The sequence below is a fragment of the Phacochoerus africanus genome, chromosome 11 (genome assembly GCF_016906955.1).
Source record: "Phacochoerus africanus isolate WHEZ1 chromosome 11, ROS_Pafr_v1, whole genome shotgun sequence".
Lineage (NCBI taxonomy): Eukaryota > Metazoa > Chordata > Mammalia > Artiodactyla > Suidae > Phacochoerus > Phacochoerus africanus.
Window position 1 is genome coordinate 99,074,809 of NC_062554.1, and position 23,763 is coordinate 99,098,571.

Below are 23,763 nucleotides of genomic sequence, written 5' to 3' on the forward strand. Positions count from 1 at the left end.
TGCATTATACCATATTCATGAAATATTTATCAAGTGACATTAACAGTGTTAAGTAGTAAATTATCCTTTGTAAATGGTGGCTGAACTTTGACCTGTTTCTGAAGTCCTTTGATAATTCTCCATTGCACATTTGTAGCAGTTCATGCCATTGACTTTTAGTCTGTCTAGCAAGATTATATAAGCCTGCTAGCTCTAACAAATCTACTACGAATCATAGTCTAAAGTACTGGAAAGAATGTTTTCAGCTATAATATTTAAAAGGCATAAAATCCCTAGAAAACACCCTTTGAAAATGATGAGGAAAAAATACATACATACACATACATATATATACATGTATATATATGTATCCATACATATGTATATGAAGTAAAATGTATGGTATTTTAGTCCATTTCAAATGCTGGTATCAGGGCACCATCTTTTAGAACCAGGAGGTATCATAGAGTCCCGATTCTATTCTTTAAAAATTATATAACAGGGAGTTCCCGTTGTCTCTCAGTGGTTAGTGAATCTGACTAAGAACCATGAAGTTGCAGGTTTGATCCCTGGCCTTGCTCAGTGGGTTAAGGATCCGGCGTTGCTATGAGCTGTGGTGTAGGTCCCAGATGTGGCTTGGATCCGGTGTTGCTGTGGCTCTGGCATAGGCTGGCAGCTACAGCTCTGATTCGACCCCTAGCATGGGAACCTCCATATGCCATGGGAGCGGCCCTAGAAAAGGCAAAAAGACAAAAAAATAAAAATAAAATAAAATAAAAATTAGATAACAACACGAGATGATTTTCTGATCTTTTAAAATTAAGCACTTTAATTTTTTATGGTGTTTGAATACATGTAATAACTTTCTAATTTGCTATTAATCCATTAAATAAAGTGAGCAATCTACAATGAGTTTCAATAGTAAACAAATACTGACCCATGGTAGAACTTGTATACACTTGTAAATTAACAAAATTTATTTTAGCATAACCTAAATGCTCCTAAAGCAGAGATTTGACTTGGCTCTCTGTGTTTATACATAATTCAGAGATTTTACTTCTACTGTATGCAGTATATATATGTATATACACACACACACACATCTATGCCAGTATCATTTAAAAAATAATTTTGTTAACTAAATAAAAAAGAAACACACTGATTTAATTAAAAAAAAAAATCCCAGCATCTATCTTTACATGATTGAAATGGCCAAAGTCAACAATGGCTATGTGGAAATCTGAAAGCAAAATCAGGCTTAGTATTAAATGTACCCACAGCCACTGACCATTGAAGGGATTCTAATGATGTCTTAGTCTGTGAATATTCAGCTGGATTACAATGCAGTGCAAAGACTGCAGATAACCCTCATTTCAAAAACAAGAAGAGAAAGCATTCTACTTCATTCCTGCTTATTACCCTACTGAAATTATATTTTCAAAATCATTAGTGGCTATGTCCTAACCATTATTTCCTTAATTTTCATCTGCCTGAAATCATCCTATTCTCTTTTTCCTTGAGTTCTGCCTCTCACTAACTTCCAAAAAATTACTCTTGTTTTCATTTTGTTATATAAAATCATTGCTCTCCTTTTCCTGTTTTTGTCTTCCTACCTACCTCTGAATGCACAAATCCTTTAGTAATTTCTCTGCTCTTTTATCCCTACCTTCAAACTCTCTAGAAAGCAAGTCTATTTGCTTTTATCTGTAATCTCCATAGTAATGATCAAATTTCTCTGAGCTCTGACCTTTGAAATATACATTTATAAAAACCTCTCTCCTTTTCTCCTAAGATATAGATTCCTATCAATAACTCAGGTACACATCTTGCAGTTTGTTATTTTTATTCCTCTCTCCCTATTCAGTCCCTTCAATTCTGCACCCCATCACCCTTCAATTCTGTGTGCTCCACCACACCAGGCCAGAGTGCCTTTTGTTATGTCAAACTACAACAGGATTTTAAATTCTCCTTGAAAGTGGTTATGTCCTACAGAGCTTTTCCTGGGTTTCCTGGTTTGGTCTCCTTACTTTCCAATACTTTGTGTTGTAGAATTACAGAGTACAAGACTGTGCACCTCATTCACTCTCTGCTTTCAGGTTGCCTAGGTTTGGAAACTGACTCTTCTTCCTTTTGGCCAGGTGAATTGGCAATTTGATTGACAGTCTTGTGACTGTAAAATGGGCAAAATAATAGAATTTTCTCATAGATGTTTGTAAAGATTAAATGATTAGTATATATGAATCTCTTAGCAGCACTAAATAGATGCTTTATTATTTAGCATGTTAATGTAAGATATGGTATATTAGGATATTGTTATGCAGTATATTAGTATATAGTATATTTGGTATTAGTCTTTAAAAGTAGATTTTGTTCTATCTGACACCTACCTGAGAACTTAACACCATCTAGTCTTGCCTATTATACCAATTAAATAATATTTAATTAAATATTATTTTGCCTGATGCCCAAAGTTTCCTAAACCTAAACACATTTTTGTTTTTCTAATATCTCTCTTGTTAATATTATTTTTTCTCACATTTTCTATATTTTTCCTTCCCTCTTCACAACATTTAGTTGCATTTCCACCCCATTTCTGTAGTATTTAAGAGTCCTTTGGCACTTTTATTGTAGCCCTCTTTAGACTTTCAAAATTCAACTTGTCTCACCTTCTTCGTGATGTTATTGAATACTCTGAGAAATTCTCTTTCTAAATGACATTTATGTTCCATATTCTACATTTTAGAATTCAATTCTAGAGTTTCACAAGTCTGTGTGTTTTTCAATACGCTTTTTCTCTAGTTAAACCTTGTGTTTGTTGATGAAAAATTTTATTTTATTCTCTCTTAGCCTCTACACAAAAGCAAGCTGTTGATGCCTCAAAACTCTTATTTCCTTAATATTAATCATAATGAACTTGGAGATAAATATTAAACAGTTAAAATAGATGCTAACTCTCCTGTGCAACCTAAAAGAGAGTCTATATGCACTAATATTGTTGCATAATGATGATCAATGTACAGCTACTGATCATAAATTACGTATCAGAAAAAATATCTTTGTCTAAAATGCTGTGCACTGGAAGATTATTGTACATCCCTATTCTGAAGATTTTTCCAAACGATAAGTTATAGTCCGTCTGTTAGACCCTGTTTTATTTTCACAGAAGATACAGAACAGAAACACAGTTTATAGAGAAGAAAGGGTGTTGAACAATGCTGATTCCTCTTCACACTGTTAGACACCTCCCACCTTACAATCACCCATCTGTCTCTATTGAACTATATTAAAAATAATAAGCTAGCTGGGAATTCCAAGGAAGGAGATAATATTTAGGGCATAATGTATAGTATTAGTTTATATTCCTAGTAAGAAAAGATGTCAAACATGATCAGATGGATGAGACAGATAACAGTTTTGGCAAAAACAGAAATTGTGGAATGAATTGGTGGTCTAGCCCATCTTATGACTTAGTTCTTGTTGTTCTCCATTGTGTGCTGTGCTTACTAACATCTAGACCATTGGCATGTGAACCAGGCCAAGAGCTGAGGCTAGCACTCAGCTATGTTATTAATTGGCCAGCATTATGTTTTAAAAAATGAACATATATGTCTTTGGGCAGGATATACACTTTTAAGTTCACAGTAGTCCCAGACTTCACTTCATCTTATTCTTCATAGCAACACTTACTGTTTTTTAAGAACTTAAAACCTCTGAAGGCATTTGAACTTGCCATCCCTGGTTTAGGCCTTGAGCAAATCTGCTTCTCCTTATTCTAGTGTTCTATCAATTAAGTTTGGTGAATGTGAAGCTGAACTGGAAGGAACTGGGGTGAAAACTATATTCTAGTTTGTTGTGCAAAGTCTATATATTGTCACTTTTTTAAAGGTAAAACTAGAGTCAACTTGTAACATATATACCTAACATTTATCAAAGTATTTTCTAAGATTCAAATATAAAACTTCATCAATGGGAAATATTTATAAGGCAATCATACTATTGTGCATATTATAAAAAGCATTTTACCAGACAAAAAAATAGTTTGCCCATGTATCTGCATGAATATTAAACACAATTATATTTAAGTTTTTTATATATATATGAAATGTGATTTTACTTTTATCAGTATTACCCAAAGTGCAACTTCTTTGAAAGAGGTACCCTGATACACTTACTTTTTTTTCATCCAATAACATATCAACATACACTTTGAATACAATTAAAAGCAATAATTTCTACTAATTTGCATACCTACAATAGTTTTTTTAATAAGAACTTGGATATTAAATTTAAGATGACAGTGCATTCATACAGAATATACATCATACTTTGAACATTTCTCTATCATGAAGTTTCAGTGATTCATAACAACCCTTATGTTTGAGACACAAAAATGTGAATTACCATGAAATATGAAAGAGGCACACCAAGCCAAAAAAGGACAGAAAATAGAATGAGTCAGAATGACCAGAAATTTTCTTGATACTACTTGTACCTTTTTAATTGTCTTCTGAATAATCATGTCTCCAACTGGCATTAGAATACCTCCAAACACGGCCAGGACTGCTCCAATGACAGCACCAGCAATGAGTCCACAGTTTCTATCGCAGCCCATTTTTCTTGTTCACGAAAAACTAAGATTCAGCACCTGCTTCTTTCAAACTCTGAGGTCTAAGGAAGGTAGTTTCCAAGAGGTATGGTTCTGTTATTAGAAGGAGATCATAAAACAGAAGCTTAAATATCAGTACGAAAAGATCAAAGTACAAGGAAAACATGCAACTGAAGCAGATCAGTTTGCCAGTTATAAATAAACAGATGCTTTTCTTTCCGCTTTACAAAACTTTCTAGGTTTTCCCCTTTCGGGCTTTGAACTACCTAGCAGTGGTAGAAATATTAAATATTGTCATGCTCATTTTTCATTTCTTCAAAATCCATCTTTATAAAATTTTCTTCCTAGTGATCACTAACAAACTGAAACCTTATTGAAGAAGAACATGCTAACTGTATTCTCACTGTCTACCTTCCCTCAGCCTGGGACACTTACAGGCATCTTCACCCTCTCTCTGGCTTCTCCATCCAAACACAACCATCTGTATCCTGTCTCGAATTCTTCTACAAACTGAATGTTGATTTATATCTTTTCCTTCTAAATGTGAAGCTCTAAGAAGGTGACAGATGTTTTCTTTACTATACCTTTTCCACAAGTAGACAGCAAGATGAGGATTTTGTAGGAAATGATCTGATGAATCTCAGAAGGAATCGATTCTTCTAATCATTTCTAAGATATCTATGAAAACAGAAAAACATAAATAAATTGGGAAAATACAGTCTCAGAAAAGTAATACTACTCTCTAATATCAAAATTATAATCACTATTTAAAGAAAATTCCATTTTCATGAATATTGAATTTGTGTCTGAATTCTTTCTTATAAACAGTGTTGAAAACACTGAAATATTTTTAAAAAGAGTACTATATTTTCAATTTAATTTTAATAACATTTAGATAGTCTAACATTGAAAAGAAGATATGTAAGGTAAAAAGTACCTAGTTTCTGTGATAGGCATTGCTTCCTTACTAGTCTCTCTCCTGTGTGTGTGTGTATACATATACATGTTTCAATATGTTCAATAGAAGTATTGTTCACTTTGCCATGGGCAACTGATTCATGGGAATTCTTTAAAAATCAACTAGACCGTTTCAGTATACACAGCATATATTTCACCTAGTCAATATGTGTTATCTTTATATAATACATGGTTATTTCATAAAGATTAGAAGAAAATTTTTAGTGGAATGAGTAGAGCCTATAATAACAAAGTTGCTAAGAATTTATTATTCTGATATTGAAAACATGCTAATTTGAACTATTTTGTTTGCAACAGCATTTTTATAAATGTGAGTCACCTGACATTGTTAAACAGAATGTCCTTTGTAGTTTATAAACAAATATTCCCTACTTCAAATTGTCCCCTGCCAAGGAAAATGTAAATGCCAACATAATGGAGGCTACAGACAAAATAGAGACACACACAGTATTTTCTCAACATTGTAAGTAGACTAATAAAAATTGTATTTTTTATGGTCTCAGATTTTCTTTCCTTAGCATTGTGATTTTATGGTTATTTCTTTCCACTTGAGGAACCATTTAGTTTTTTTCAAAGTATTACCTGCATAGATAAGTAAATAATGATAAGAAAATAAGGGAAATCAGACTTTTTCCAATATGGAGAAAGGCAAATGTTATAAAACTTTCTCATGACAATTTTTTTATTTTTCCTCTTTTCCATGTTTTAGGGTTTCCCTTTACCTATGTCTTATACCTAGGATTCTTCCACTGTAAATCAGGACGAGCAAACTGATTCACTCTGATGTCCTGGTAGCTAAGAAGCTTAAATAGTCATTCATGTCACATGTTTTTTTCCAATGTAAACAAAAATACAAAAACCAAAACAAGTGATTTATTTTTCCTGTGAAATTTTACGTGTCACTGCACAAGTAGGGATGGCTTTCTATTAATTGCTTGAGGGTGGAGGGTGAAGAATATCCTGCTCCCTCCCTCTGCCTTTGGCCAGGATTGTCATAACACAATAGAAGAAGTTATTTAAACTGATAATAAGGACTAGATATTATCAAGTAGACTCTCCTCGGCAAAGTGCAATTGTAGAGCACCTTAAATTTTCACAAAATGTAATCTTTTAAACAATCATTGTAACTGCTAAGTAGAAAACATCATCCAGGTGTTCTGTACTGTCTAAAAGTGACCATATTCAGGGGAGATTTTTAAGTCATTTGAATACCCATTTCATAGACCATTCCTCAGTTCTCATCTGCAAGTTGTACCTGAGGTGGTTATAAAAATACAAGGATTCCAGCTGATGTAATGGAGACTGATAGACTGGAGATTAAATGAAATTCTGATTGGCCACTCTCTTGCAAGGTGACCATAGGTAAGCCACTTAATCACTCTATACCTCAATATCCTCATGTGTAAAATATGATGCTAAGATGAAGTCTGAAGTTTTTAGTTTAAGTAAAGAACTTGTTCTTTACTCACATTCTCACATCGAAGACCAGGGAGAGTGATTGTGATTACTCCAGTGCTGAGAACCCCGAGACACCAATTCCAAACTTGATCTTCCCTCTGCCCCCTAACACTGTCTGGTACCATATTTAGGAAACTCGAGGAGAATCTCTATAGAAACCTATGGTTTACAAACTCATTGAAAAATCAGGACAGCAAACCCCAGTGTCAGTTTCTGGTTTTGTTTATATAACATCATTAATCCATTTAAAAAAATACAGTCAATAATAAAATCATCTCTTTCAGTAAGATATTTTGTTCTATGTAAACACCACTAAAATTTATTCAATATAAATATCCCTTGCAATTCTGACAAGTGGAATATAAACTTTTCTAAAAATTACAAAACTTTTGTTGTTAAAATGGATGTATTTGTGTCTATTTGCCCCTTTTCAAATTCTACGCCATCACCTAGTTGGGAATCTATCTGACTTTTGCCAGAATCATTCTCCTTTATTCAAGCAGCCCCATGGACTACAGAGGAGTTCATGCAAGGGACAATGTGTCTCAAAAAAAATCTACTGGAAGTCCCAGAGGGTCAAAATTGGGTCTCCAATGCCTCCTTCTCTAAATCTGAAAACTCGTTATTATGACTTTTCATTAACCTTGAACCTAGAGCTGTTAACTCAGGGGTGGACCTGGGTACTTCCTAGGCTCTGTCTGCTTTGAACTTAAAATGAAGTGAGATGGTGCACATAGTCCACTGCTGCTGAGTTAAGCTCATCAGAAAACAGAAGTGTCATTTATTCCACGGAATTGCATGGTTAGACAATTATTAGTCTAACACTGGTCTGGATGATAATAAACAGAAATACAAGTGTCATTCTAACATTCTTTCATACATACAGTGATATTTTCAACAGAAAGAGATTGAGTTTATCTAATTTTTCAAATTTTCAAACAACTGATTTCACTTGGATTACTTTTACATGCTTCCCATTTTTTTTCCAAGAATAGGTAAGATATTTCATACGAGTGTAGTCCTCCTTTATCAATGGCTTTGCTTTGCTTTCCGTAGATTCACTTATCCAGTGTAAAAAGTGGTCAACTGAACGTAACTGAAACTGTAGAAAGCAAAATTGCAGATAAAGGGATACTACTTAGGGTTTGGTGCTATATGTGGTTTCAGGGATACACTGAGGGTCCTGGAAGGTATCCCCCACACCTGTGGGTATAGGGGGGACTGCTATATTTGGGATCCTTTATTATGCTTCAGTGCCTTGTCGCCAAGAGTAAATAATTGCTATTATAATCATACTTTAACCTTATGCTTCATACTACAAAATTACAAGTGCAGTTGACCCTTGAACAACACAGAGGAATTATAGGCATGTACCCTGCACTGAGTGGAAAATCCATGTATAACCATTCAGTCAGCCCTCCTAAACTGTGGTTTGCATCCATGGATTCAACCAACTACGCATTGTATAGTTCATAGTACTGTAGTATCCTGAATAAAGGTCAACCCACGAAATTCAAACCTGGAGTTTTATTCACCTGAAGCAAAGGAGGGGAAAACACATTATGTAAGATGCGCTGAATACATCAAAGTTACGGTCACTCAGCACCTACTCATCAGCTTTTCCACTTATGTTTATCTTCAGAAACAAGTGTTATTTGTCCCCACTTTTCTCTCAAATGCAGCTCTTTAGAGCATATAATCTTTGTGTCTTGCACATTTGGTTTAAAGCTCAATAATGTAGCTTCTTAATAAAATTTATTTTACTTGCTCATTTTAGGGTAAATTTTATTATTTCTTCTTCACAAGAAGATGTGACATTGATATTAAAATATTGCTTGCTTAAACTATATTTAGAAAACAAAAATAATCACAGGAACAGGAAAAAAAAACTTATTTTTGAGACTAATGAAAAGAAGGAAGAGAAAAGCAAAAGGAGTATTTTAAGATATCACTGATCCTTAAATTGCTTGAGTCTATATGGAGATCAGCGGTATTCTATCAATTCATAGACCATAAATCTTAATCCTTTTGTATAATTCATGAGTATATCCACATGTGGGGCATCTGTTTCTTTCTCTCTTTCTTTTTCGGGGGGGGGGGGGCGCTATCGAATGAATGGAGTTTGTAGATGAACTTATGAGCATTATGCCTTTCCACTATGTTGGAAACCTTGTGGCAAGAACTGAGACTGAGCCCTAAGAAGTGTCTCCGATAAGCAGCACAGAAAATCAGAGACAATACCCAGAGAATCTGTAATTATCCCCACATGTGGTTGAAGCTGTGATCCCTAGGAAACTCTACCTGGAAAAGGCTTGGTCCAGAGGTAAAATTTTCTGGGATGTGAACTACAAAACTTTAAAATACTTTCAGATCATAAGAGTACAGTTTTCTATTATAAATGAGTGCTGTGGACCTAGATGACATTTTCTAACTCATGAATATCACACATTTCCTGTGCTATCCTTAAGCCTTCCTTCCACATATCCTTAGAGTAGGAAACCACACCATACAACTCTGTTTTCCACTAGACACATACTGTTCTTTTGATACACAGTCTTCCTCATCTAATAAATACAGCATTTGCCCACAAAACCCAGTTTTGGAGTTTTGGGCATGACTAATGCAATAAAAGGTTGAATATGAATTATGAAAATTAGCTTTCCAAATTGAGTTCTTTTTCACACACTTATTTTGCATGATATCTCAATGTGTTTACAAAGCCATGATTCCCTAGACATGAGTAAGATGAAGATTCCAATCCAAGCTAGTTAATCATTTAAATCTATTTATGTTTCACTATGTAGAAACAGAAGGTCATTAGACTAGGTTTTATTTTACACAATCTATAATGATGGTTAAAAGAATAGCTATTATAGTGAACCAGGGCAGGAACAGTTGCCCTTTCCCCTTCTTGTCCATCTTATTTAGGCTCTGAATCATCCCCATAGAACATAAGAGCTCTGTGGAAAATGCTTAAATAAATAGATGAGGAAATCTCCAACATTTTTTCTTACGGAAATCACCATACTCCTCTAAATTTATATGGGTATTTCAATTATATCAGAATATACAGAAGTAAACTATATGTAATAGAAAAAATATAGATGTCTTTAATACGAAGAAATAATACACCACTAAATTATGCTTTTCAAGTATAACAACTTAAAACTTGTTCTGGTGCTACTCTTAAAAATAATGACATTGACTTTTTCCATTACACCAAATATTCTTCTAGAAATAAATCTATCATTTAGTTTTTAGAGAACTTGGTTATCAAAATTATTATACATTTGAAATGATTCTCTAGGAGTCTTATTGGTTTAAAGAGGATTTCTAGAGCCATTCTTGAATTTTGAGTCCTAGAAAGAAATGCTATTATCTTTTTTCCCAACCCAAGTTTTACTATTAATAATAAAATACTCTAGGATTTCCAATAGTTATGATTCTGGGCTTTGAATTCAAATGGTCTAGGTTCAATTCTGGGTCTTATAAAGCTTCTCTGTAGCTTAGTTTTCTCTACAATGGGCATAAATACACCATGTCCAGTTACAAATGTCAAAATTAAATGATATAGTAAATAAAAATTACTATTAATGCACATATTATTTGATATGTAATTATGACGTATTATTTTGAACAACCAAAGATAACAGTTAAATATTATTCCAAATATTCCAAGTATTACTTTAAAAAAAATCTAACAGGGAGTTCCTATTGTGGCTCAGTGGTAACGAATTTGACTATTAACCATGGGGATGCGGGTTTGATCCAAGGCCTCGCTCAGTGGGTTAAGGATATGGGGTGTTGCCGTGAGCTGTGGTGTGAGTCACAGATGTGGCTTGGATCCTGCATTGCTGTGGCATAGGCTGGCAGCTAAACATCTATTTGGACCCCTGGCCTGGGAACTTCCATATGCTGCAGGTGCAGCCTAAAAAAAAAAGCAAGAAATAATTTTTAAAAAATTAAAAATCTAATAAATGTATATAGTTTATACAAATAATAATGATTATTTGCAAAACTTTGATTATAATAAAATCTGATGAAAACAATTTTTATGTATACAGGAATTTAGAGTATCATGAAAATGAAAAGACAGCTTCTAGCTTAGAACAATGTTCCTTGAAACATCCAGCTATGATTTGGACCAGTGAATTAACACTATGTGATTAAATCATAAAATAGCTACAGTTTAATACACTCTGTTAAATACATCTCCAATTGTAATTATAATATTTCTCCCAGGTTAACCTATCTGATGATTGTGTATTTTATTTGTTATTCAATCAAACAATGATTCTGGTAAATGAAAAAAATTTTATGTTTTTTTTTTTTTCTCATGAAATATTGGATCACTGGACTAGTTATATACTGTAACAGAATTTTTAACTAATTTTAATTTTATTTAAACAAATATTAAAAGCAATGTTTCTTTTACTAATTTAAAACTGCATAGTAAATGACTGAAAAGTGCATGCAAAGATTTTAAAACATCTTTCAACATGTTATTTAATAATTCCAGAAACTATTTGATATTTATTCTAGAGAATTTATGCCATTCAAAGTTATGTATTAGTTAATTACTGTAATTAAAACTCTTACTTTTTCCAGGATGATTTATTCTTATTTAAGTTTGGTATTATAATTCCAGAAAATAATTAGCTGATCTTTGTAATAAGCTTCCTGAATAGCCAAAACCATTAATTTTGTTTAATTTTTTTCTGCTACCAAATTTTATATAATTTATACAAATTTATATAATCAGAGTCATTATTTGGAAGTCATATAATTTACCAATCCCAGTAGTAATTACATTATCTTTGTTCATTGAAAAAAAACTGCTTAATAAGAACATATCCAAAGTATACATTACATTTAACCATATAGACAAAGTCAGTTTCCCCAGAAATCACTCAACTAAGATGGAAGATTAAACCAACTAATGACTCTCTAAATTAGTAAGTAATTAACAACTGTATATTAGAAAACATGTTGGCATAGAACAGCAAGTCATTTATAAGAACTAGTCCCACTATACTAATTTATATTGATTTTCATTCATAATTTACATTGAAAATCATGTATAAATAGCCTAACTGCACCATTAAAATTCTGCAGTAATCAAATTGGATTATAAATCATTTTAAATATGAGCAAATAAATGTTTACAGATAAACATAAAATTTTAAAGAAGAAGCAAAATGCCATTGAATACTGGACAAGGTTTTTTTTTTTTTTTTTTTTTTTTTTAATCAGAAAAGGTAGAGAGATTGGTAACTTGGAAAACCACACAAAACTGTTTTTTAAATAAAGCATAATGACTTCAAGAAAATAGTTGTTGCTAGTTGTTACTGTTCTATAACTTCTTAAGAGTATATAGTAGTATCATCTCCTATCATTTGGGAGACAAATCTTTTTATTTAAAAAAATTATTATGACTTACCTTTAACAAGGCTAAGAAGGATTTTTCAATCAAATGCTCCAACATTGGAACAGACAATTCTTAGTAGGAACAAATGACATCCTGAAGAAAAACCCTACACTGAAATCCTCATTATGTAAAGTGTGTGAGTTTAAATATGCTTTTTTAAAAAGGGAGAGAGACAGAGAGAGAGAGAGACAACGTCAGATCCTAGTACGTGGTTTGTTGCAAAAGGAATTAAAAAAAAAAAAAAAAAGAAGAAACCCACACACATCCCACTACTGATATGGCTCTTAAGGGTCTATTTTTATGTTCTGGTGAGGACCCATTGCCTACATCTGAGATCCTCGGCAGGATTTTGTCCTTTTTTTTTTTTTTTCTTTTTTGGCCATTTTCCCGTGCAAGTAAGTCAGAGGCCAGAGAGACAAAAGGATCTAACTTTCAGAGCAGCTTTTAATATACTGTTTCACTATGCAGTTATTATTCCAGATGATAACCTGGGTCTGGGCAGGTGTAGGAAGTGTAGACTGGGAAGAATTGTCAGAGTCTCACTCTCCTACTAGAAAAACTCATTTCATGAAGTTTAAATAAAATAAACTTTTCTGTACAGCATTAATCTATGGTATGTTTAGATTAATAACTGCAAAAACAATTAGCGTTTCTGTCAATCAACAGGGTGACAAACAGACTTTTAAAAAGGGAAATAGCCTATTGTTCTAACTGGAAGTTCTTCACTATTTATCATCTTCTGTTAATTTTGCAGAAGTATCATAAGCACAGAAAAATCTTTCTATGAAAACCAAAAAGTTAAATTTATCTTCAATTTTTTCAAATAAAAATACAACTATTAAGTAACATTTAAACCAAATTGCTATTTAGATGACACTTTATTATTAAAAAGTACATACTTCAGTTACTTTATTTATTTATTTTTTGTCTTTTCTGCCATTTCTTGGGCAGCTCCCACAGCATATGGAGGTTCCCAGGCTAGGGGTCGAATCGGAGCTGTAGCTGCCGGCCTACACCAGAGCCGCAGCAACGCAGGATCTGAGCCACGTCTGCAACACCAGAGCTCCCGGCAACGCCAGGATCCTTAACCCACTGAGCAAGGCCAGGGATCAAAGCCTCAACTGCATGGTTCCTAGTCGGATTCGTTAACCACTGTGCCACGACGGGAACTCCCCTTCAGTTACTTTAAAAGAAAGTCATTATTTCACAATCTAACCAAATAAAATGCCTTGCATTTTGAGGGGAAAAATTTTCCTCAATATTAAAAATCCATTCTTATGAAGAAATTCTCAGAATCATATAGGCAAAATAAAAAATTTCAGAATGTAAACTATCTCTCAGACAGACTAACTGAATAAATGCCTCTAAGTCAAACTTGAAAGACAACAACCTAACAATAATAGGCAGAAATACATTCCATTCATTAGATTGTATTTAAACCAGTGCTCATGGATTGCTTGTGCTGTCCCTTCTGGGCATGTATTGAATCTTTTTATTTGCAGGCTGTTCTACACAACAGGAAGGAAAGGCAAATACTTTTTTCCCAGTATTGCTCTTTTTCTAGTATATTTTGACTGAGACATTTATTTAGAAATTAATAAAGTTATAAAACTTTGGGGTATATATATATTTTTTCTAATGTCAGAGCACTGAATTATGATAAAGTAGAAATAGACCAGTAATGTCATTATGATTTATGGGTTTTTTTATTACTTTTTTTTTTGCTTTTTAGGGCCATACCCACGGCATATGGGGATCCCAGGCTAGGGGTTGAATCAGAACTACGGCTGCCAGCCTATACCACAACCACAGCAACACCAGATCCTCAACCCACTAAGCAAGGCCAGAGATCGAACCTACATCCTCATGAATGCCAGTCAGATTTGTTTCCGCTGAGCCACGACTGGAACTCCTGATTTACGCTTTTCAGTTAAGAAGAATTTACAAAATTTCAGTTAATTTTAAAGGATGATTTCCTTATAGTTGTAAACCATTTATCTTTATTCCATTAGTAAGGTAGTATAAAAGCTAATTCAATTAATATTTTGATTAAGGATATCTCTTGTATTGTAGTTAAGCTGCTTTGATATATTTTCTTCTCAGCCTTTAATTCTCACATATGTACACCAAAATACACACCCTCCAGTGTGACAATTCAGAAATAGCTCACCAACACAGGAGTTCAGATAGGACCTATTTTAAACTACATATCTTAAATATTTTAAAAGGATACTTAAGTTATAATGAAAATATGAACACTGTTAAAGAAGGATATTTCAGAAAAAAATACATGCAAAACAGATACCTAAGTTGACACTGAACTTACTTGGATCATTATTAATCAGTGGCCTAATGTCATCTAAATCCTCTGTCTGGAGAGGACAGTGCCACACCCTCCCATGAGCAGCCCAAGGAATCAAATGAACATTCCCAGAGGTAGCTGTTAAATATTCATTCCCATAGACAACAGTTCCTGAGCAGCTTAGCTCACGAGACCCAGAAAACACGCAGCTAAATAAAATCTGCAACCATATATTTATATTTTGCTCAAAACATTCACCTGGAACAATAAGACAGAAAAATGCTATACCCATTTCTGAGTAATGAATGTTGCGGTTTTCATTTTAAAAAGATTATGTTATGTGCAGTATTTTGAAGGGATATGTTTTAGAGGAGGGTATATCTTGCCTTATGAAAATGTGCTATAGTACTAAACAGATTTTAGTAGAATGAAAGATATAACTGTTAATATACTAATGTCAACTAGGCCCAGCTCTTTTTTTTTCTGAAAGACCACATAGGGTTTGGAATCCAACAGAATCCAAGTGAATCCTGATGTGAGCAGGACCTAACTACATTGAGTGGGGATTAGGAGTTAAATAACTACTTATTTTCTTAATCAAAAACATGAAGAAACCTAAATAAGAGAATCTTAATAGCTAAGTGTGGTGAGCTGTGTGCCACATGTGGCAGAGATCTGATTACGAGACATCAAAGTGTGTCTCTTCCCATCAGGCCCCTACCCTTTTCCCCCTTTTCTGCTTTGGTTACTGAGATTACATGGCACCATCAGACATGCATTTGACTTTTTTTTTTGTCCTGTCTCTGCATTTGCTAAAATGTTGACTTAATAGGAAGGGAGACCCTTATCTGTTTAGTTCATTGCTGAATCCCCAGAGCACAGAGCAGACGCATAGCTGGTAATCAGCTGAATGAGTGTGCTCACTCATGACTATTGTAACCACAATAATATTTTGAAAGGTGCAAGATTGACCAGTAAGGAGAAGTTACTATACTGTTTGTTCATACCACAGATATACAATGCTTTGAGATGAAGAGCATCCACTGTGGAAGGGAATGGGCCTAAATAGGAATTAGGAATCCAACCCTTCCCTCAGTGTATGACATATTATTGACTACCTTACCTCTCTTAGTCTTAGTGGAAATAGCTCCTTCTCAGAATTGTTACAAAGATCAAGAATGATAATAGGAAGGACTTAGTACAGAACCTGACATATAGTGTTTGTATAATAAATAAGTGTTATAGTGATATTGGCTCCTAAACAAATTTTTATTTCAGGGAATTTATTAGAGTAATATGGATGATAATATTGAAAATTACAGAAAGGCATACATATACACAATGGAATATTACTCAACCATTAAAAGCAAATAAATAATGGAATTTGGAGCAAGATGGATGGACCTAGAAATTGTCATGCAAAGTGAAGTTAAACAGTGAGACACCAACATCACTTGCATGTGGAAACTAAAAAAACAAAAAGGACACAATGAACTTTGCAGAGCAGACACTGACTCGCAGACTTTGAAAAACTTATGGCTTCCAAAGGAGACAGGTTGCAGTGTGGAGGGATGGGCTGGGGGTTTGGGATGGAAATGCTATAAAACTGGGTTGTGATGATCATTGTACAACTATAAATGTAATAAAATTCACTGCATTAAAAAAATTAAAAAAAAGGAAATTTACGGAAAGGCATAAAATAAGACCACCAATTCTATTCCTTAGAAATGACTAATGTTAAGTATATTCCCATTCCCCAGTAAATCCATATATACATATAAAATTTAAAGTTATAGACACACACACACATATAACATATATATGCACAGTGACTAATGCATATATTGAATCAATCTTCAACATGCCTCTTCCGATATTAGGTGCCTTGAAGATATTCTCATGTCATGGAAAGTGTTAATGTTCTCTTTTTTCTTTAATAAAATAATTCCATAATAAATGTAGTATTGTCTTTTAAATGACCAGTCTTAGATCTAACAGAACTTCTGTTTTTTCTGATCCTCTGATCTTATAAAAACAATGCTAAAAATTCATGTACTCATAGATTTGTTTATATGCTGATGTACAAACCTGACTAGTATCCATGATGACAACGCATGTTTGATCACTGGCCTCACTCAGTGGGCTAAAAGATCCAGTATTGCTGTGAGCTGTTTTATGTCACAGATGCAGCTCAGATCTGGTATTGCTGTGGCTGTGGCATAGACCTGAGGCTACAGCTCTGATTCAACCCCTAGTCTGGAAACTTCCATATGCCATGGGTGCGGCACTAAGATGACAAAAAAAAAAAAAAAAAGATCCTTAGAACAGTATTTCTAGATAAGCTCATTCATGGAATGTGACACTTGTGGAGTAAAAGAGGAAGAGTAAAGTAAGTTGAGTAATTATAAATATTGCAACATATTTGAGAAGCCAATACTAAAAATTTCTAGAAGAGGAATCACATGGCCCAAGTTAACAGTTTTGTTAGTGATGAAAGGTTTTGTGAATTGGGAGCAAGCAGATAGTCACCATGTTCCTGATTTCCTTTCTGGTCAAAGAGATAAGAGTCTCAACCTGAAGATCAAATCATATGGTAGATTTAAATTTTAAATGTAAACTGTATGCAGATTCTATGTAATAGATAAAATATTTTAAGTGATTCATTTCTTTTTTTTAGAGTACAGCAAATGAAAAGTAGAATTTTAGTATCATATACATTATAGTTCTAGGTTGTATGGATAAGCGAAGACCTATAAACTATAAGGATGATAACAGAGTTAACATGTATCTGGGGCTTACTATCTGCCAGTTGTAGAAATATATTTCACATATTATTTTGCTGACCTATTATACCAACTTACTATGTTCTTTAGACCACTAGTTGAGGTCACACAGCTAATATGTGCCAAAACAAGGATTAAAACCCAGAAAGACTGAATGAAGAGCTTGTACTTTTCTCTGAAGAAAAAAAAAAAGTATATATATGTACACATATATGAGGTCTTGATCAATACTTACTTTACATATTCTTTTCAAGACATTTGGGAAAATTGAATAAACAACTTTAAATAACCTGATATTAGATAAGAAAATATCTAAATACAACAAACAGGGGATGAACAATGAATACATTCTGTAAGTGGCAAGTAAGAGAATTATTTTGAGATTAAATAAAACAAAATTCATTCTAAAGACCTAGAGCACATACATTGCACACCTACACTGTAAAGTTTCTCAAAACATTGTTTACCATTGTTAAACGCTAAGGTAAAATTTTTTTTTTATCACTTTAATCCTTGGCGTAACTGAGTGTGGAGATGTACACACACATTATTTATGCACATGCATAACACATATGATTGTGTGTGTGTGTGTATATACATAAAGAACTATTTTTTTTTGCTGGTTTCTTCACTTATATTAGTAATGGCAGGTTCTACCTACTTTATTTGGCAAGGAATTACTTCAAATGCAGGAATAAAAGTAAATATACATGTATGTAATTTTAAAAGAGTATTAAATGCATAAGGCAGAACAGTATACAGTAATGTCAGGGAAAGCATGAGAGTTTAAAATGGAGGTTTCTAATATTACCTTTAAAAGAAAATTTCAAGGACATCATTGAAGATAAAAGGCAGAATATCAGAGTCATTAAAGTTTAGACTTAAGCCATGTAGTCTAATGAATCCAAGCACATGATGAAAGTAAATCTACTGTATTAAAGACATAAGATAAACTTATTTATATGTTTCATACAAGCGGTGGTAGGAGATGTGTGTAAAAGAGATGAAAGTGAGAGCACCTCTGTAAATATGGATTGTTCTCATGTGGGCAGGGCCAGATCAGTAGGTAAATCTCATACGCCTCTGAAAAATATTGGCAGACCTAATCTTAGCTTGAACTGTTTGCAATTGACTTATCTCTCTAAGGAGAGGGGGAGAAAGTCAACATTTAAATACTAAGAGACTTAAGGAAATGTTAAGATCAGTGTAATCATCAGAGCAATTTGTATTCATACATTAGAAGGGAAATTATTAGGGGGAAAAAGAGAAAATTTCAGGTAAACAGATAACTAGGCCTCAAAGCATGATGTTGTGAAATAACGGGAAAAAAAATCAGTAAATAATCAGCAACAAAAATAAGCATTTAGTTAAACAAATGACCCCCCAAAAGTTCAAGAAAAAACATTATGTGAGCAGTTCATTTGAAATTTTACATGGCAGAAATATAAAATTCATTGAATTGAGGGTAAAACAAAATTTTGTGCTGATAAATGTCATCTAGACTACAAATAGTCCCTGAAGGGAGTCTTAAAAATTGAATAAATAAAATGACTTTAAGAAATTTTAGAGAAATCAATTTACATTCACATTGGCTGATGACTTGATCAAAATGAGAAAAAAAAATTATTCTGTTTAAACACTACTTTAAAAAAAAAGCTGGAGAGCATGATGAATGTATAAAAACAAAGAAATAAGGTGGATAATGAAACTTCAAGTGATTTTGTTCCATTTAGTAAATAAAGAGACGTACTAACCACAATGGCTAGTCCTTCTTTAAACTCTTAAGTATAGTGACATCTATGCCATCTGACAATCTACTAAGAGAAAGACAAAACACTTAGGTGCCAGATTCCTGAAAGATACATGCGTGCAACAGGCACATTATATACACTTTTCCAGGGACATGGAAGCATACCTCATTAAATTCCTTTTTAAAGCTGAAAAAAAAAACTTTCAAAGAAGCATATTATATAATAATTTATTTTAGAAATCACCACTCAGGAAAAAATGTTTCTGATGCCTCTGTTTGTTTGATTGAAATGGAGAAGTTTGATCCTTCTACCCTGACACTTTGAAGATACATTTGACACAAACCTTGCATTTGAGTGCAAGAAGTGACTAGAAATTTTTTAAAGGAATATAGTCTATCAAACCTTGTAGTGAAATCAGTTCATCATTTTCCAGATTGGTACTCAGTGTGCTTAAGGGAAGATTTGTTTGTGGCAAACGTGGGTTTTCTGTCTTGAAAGAGACCAAACGGTTTGGTTTAGAGTGCTACTTCTCAGATGAACTCCTTTGAAGAACTGGAAATATAGTCTTAAGAGTTCCAAGAATGCATAAGGCTTCAAAGTGGGAACATCTTGCTCATACAATAGTTTATAAAAAACAAACAAAAAGCAGGTATAACACACATACATACCCACAAATAGACTGTACACACACACATACACACACACACAAAACTGATAAAACTTCTGAAAGCAAGTATTTTCATTGAAATGTTATAAATCACTTAAATTCTTTTCTATATACCTTATTTCCATGAGTATATTCTATAAATCATAAACATTAAAATCCAAACAAAATAAAAAGTATCAGACTACTACTACTACTCCATGATAAGACAGTTATCATAAAAATTCAGAATTCTAAAATATTGGAATCCTGCAACTGTTCTGCATGTTTCTCTGTGACAGCTGGTTATCTGCTTAAATGAAAGCAATGATGACTAGTCAGGGTTAGAGTAAAACTTTCCCCTTCGAACTTCACATTTAAATTTTGAATAATAGAGAAGTTCGGCTCACCTATTAAATTTCATTTTAGCCCTGATATTTCAGTAACAGCATTAAAATTTGCTTTGCATTAAGGGGCAGTGGTGACAATGGATTTGATAAACGTATTAACCTTGTAGTTAAGCAGAAAGAAATCTTCCATCCTTGTAACTGTACTAGGTAGGTTTATGTAGTTTTAGGTAACATCAGCTCTGTCTGTATGCAAGTGTCAGTTATCCTCCTTGTTCTTCAATAAACAACAAAGGACTCGAATCATATTAATTCTGACCATCCCCTTTCAGATTCCCCTATGTCATTCCTCTCTTTTGTTCTGAGCTTGTGATTTAAGTAAACAGTAGCAGTCTATGTAATCTGAATGGCTGTGCAATGTTACCCTTAAAGATTTACTAGTCCTGCTAGTTTTACATGGCTTGATTAGTATATCTATCTTCAGAGACTGCTAGGACAACTGTTTCTTGGCTTTCAGGGCCCAGGGTTCTCGGTTGTGGTATTTAGTAAGCAAAATGTCCTGCTCTACAGCGCCTCTTGTTCATGGGCAAAGATGCAAAGGTGAATTGAGCTACTTATATGGTGTGAGTGAGTTTCAGTGTACTCTGTAATAATCCTTTGGTTAACAACACAGTACTTTCCCAATTCAGAGTAAATAAGCTAAGATTATTATTGTTTTTACAAGATGCATATACAAGGCTTGGAGCAGCATCCTCCCTGTTTTCCAAGGACTAAAAACATTTGCTGGACCTAATCCAAGACTGTTGCAGGCCTGTTTTTCCTCTCATTTTCTACAACTCCTCAGGGAAAACAGGATAATCACAATAGGTTGGAGGAAAGAGGGCTACAGTAAGTAATAATTTGTAGATAAAATAAGTCCATAAAAACATAGAAACCATACCATTTCTTACAACACAAACTTAAAATCTGCTAAATATTTCCCATGTTATAAAGAAGACTGGCCCAAACTATTATTTTTATAACAAATTTCAGTTTTAACTTCACAAGCCTCTCTGTTCTGATTTTTCCATTTCTTACATAGTTATCTTGCATTTATCTGTCGTAGCTGATTTTAATTTGGTATCTTATTTCTAATATTTTTTTCAGAATGATATGTGGTTTTAGGTATATAAATTTGGAATTGCAGCCAAAATAATTAATTGCAACTGCACTTACAAAATCACAGCTCTTCCTAAATTAGCAGAAACTATGAATTCATGTGATCCTTTACTCCTTTTTTTGATATGCTCACATTATCCACATAACAGGTGTTTCTATTTTGAAAGACACCTAGCTTCCAATGGCAGTTCAATACACAATCACACGTTTCCAAATTGTACCAAAAATATTTTCATCATAACTGAAGCTTATTCTATCACTTACTCTTTTAAGCTCGTATTTACCATCCTATGTAGAAAATATGTAAATTCTTATGAAATTTTTAAAAAATGAAGATTAAATTAAATTTTTGCTATTTACTAAACTTTCTCCGGCTTATCTGCCATGTTATTTAGGTTAGGGAAAAAAGTACTGGGGCAATTTTCTTTTTTAGTCTTTCAATGTAAATTGACTACATGGAAAATCTTTCTATGATGAAATATTCTACCACTGACTGTCACCCTTTCTGACAACCTTCATCCAATCTTAGGTGAATAAAATTAAAATTAAAAATAGACCATATCTGATTTTTGAAAAATTCTAATATGTGAATTTTGGGACATGCTTTAGGGGCTTAGCTTCAATTTTTAAAGATGGGTAAATATAACTAAGTTCAGTCGTTTTGATTGACTAAATCATAATTCTTAAGGGATATTTCCATACACTTAAGAATTTCCCAGAGGAAAGGAAGACAGGAATGTTTCTTCCAGAACTTACCTTCAAACCCTTAGTGCATCCTGTGATGTGAGAAGCCACAAGCAGCTGACTTTGCTTTCAGAGATGCCCCTCAGTGTTGATCAGAGAGGGGACAATTCAAAAGCTACCTCCATATTTAGACTTATAAAACATGCACTAAAGGATACTGACATGGTATTACCTCTAAAAATATTAATATTCTATTTAATATTTTCTTTTAATTAAACTATTTAATTGACATAAGTTAACATATTATAAGAATTTTAGTTTTATAAGAACATTCATCTCCTCAGCTATGTGCTTTATTCAATATGGATGGGAATTCATCTTTCTACTATCATCTGTCCCCATCTGCAAACTCTTTGTGTAAGAGTAAGGAAACAATACTTTAGCTACCAGGAACTTCAAAGAAGGTCAACCAGGGTTAAGTTCAGAAGAGCCAAGAGCTGGATCCAACTGTTTCTGTAGCGTGCTAACTCTGGGGTTTGCAGTTAAATGGGCCCCCCAAATCCATGTATTGATTCAGCTTGTTTGAGTTGAAAGCACTCAAACTGATGCCCTGAGATTCTGTGTAAAATGTGGACTCTAGATAACATACATTTTAAAACTAAACATCTAAACAAATTTCTAGCTCAGTAAGTGTGATCAAGAAATATGATTTAATATGTAGGCCCCTAAAAAAAAGTAAAGGAGGAAAAAATTCCTGACACATGATTTTCTTTACCATATGCAATAAACAGGGATATTAATATAATATTTAGCACATACAAAATACTGTGACTCTATTTTACTTATATTTATATATATATATATAGAATACCTTAACTGCAAACCCTTAACTGCAGATGGGGACAGATGATAGTAGAAAGATGAATTCCCATCCATAATGAACAAAAGCACATACCTGAGGAGATCAATGTTCTTATAAAACTAAAATTCTTATAATATGTTAACTTATATCAATTAAATAGTTTAATTAAAGGAAAGTATTAAATAGAACATTAATATTTTCAGAGGCAATACCATGTCAGTATCCATTAGTGCATGCTTTGTAAGTCTGAATATGGAGGTAGCTTTTGAACTGTCATTAAAATGGGTACTGCCCAGTTGAACTGACATGCTAGAAGATTCAGAAAATTGATGAATTGCAGAATTCTATAGAAATGAATAAAGTATAAAGAAAAAATTGAAAATATCACCAAGTGTGTCCTTGTCCCTTAAAAACCTGAGTCGCACTGATTCTATTATCCTTAAGAGAAATTTTAATATGACAAACTCTTAAATGTCAAAACAGAATGCATAAATGCCAAAACCCAGGAGAAAAGGACAGTAACTAGAACCTTGTAGCAGCGGTCTAATCTCAGGAGAGACTGCAGGCTCTACCGCTGCTATTTGCCACGATAAACATGAGAGGTGGAATCAGTAGGGAGATAAGATAAAGACAATGCCCATGTATGAAGAGATACAAAGAAGACTACAGATAATATATAGCATGAATATGCAAAAAACTAATATAAAGTATTATTAAAATCTAAAAAAAAATGCCTTAAATCAAAAAAGGCAAAACAGTTGAAAATGTACTTCAAGGAACAAAC

General features: G+C 33.3%; 1 protein-coding gene across 8 annotated transcripts in view; it reads right to left on the bottom strand.

Moving 5' to 3' along the window:
• Nucleotides 1–23,763, bottom strand: part of LOC125110736 (platelet glycoprotein 4) — a 192,970-nt gene that overhangs the window by 26,814 nt on the left and 142,393 nt on the right. For 7 of the 8 annotated variants that reach the window (XM_047752252.1, XM_047752248.1, XM_047752246.1 and 4 more), the window contains exons 2-3: nucleotides 5,170–5,263; nucleotides 4,472–4,678 (exon numbers count right to left, since the gene is read on the bottom strand). In XM_047752252.1, the coding sequence (XP_047608208.1) occupies nucleotides 4,472–4,591 (120 nt within the window). In that variant the 5' untranslated portion in view covers nucleotides 4,592–4,678; nucleotides 5,170–5,263. Of the gene's footprint in view, nucleotides 1–4,471; nucleotides 4,679–5,169; nucleotides 5,264–12,461; nucleotides 12,584–23,763 lie in introns of those variants that run through there. The other variant, XM_047752247.1, reaches the window with a different exon arrangement.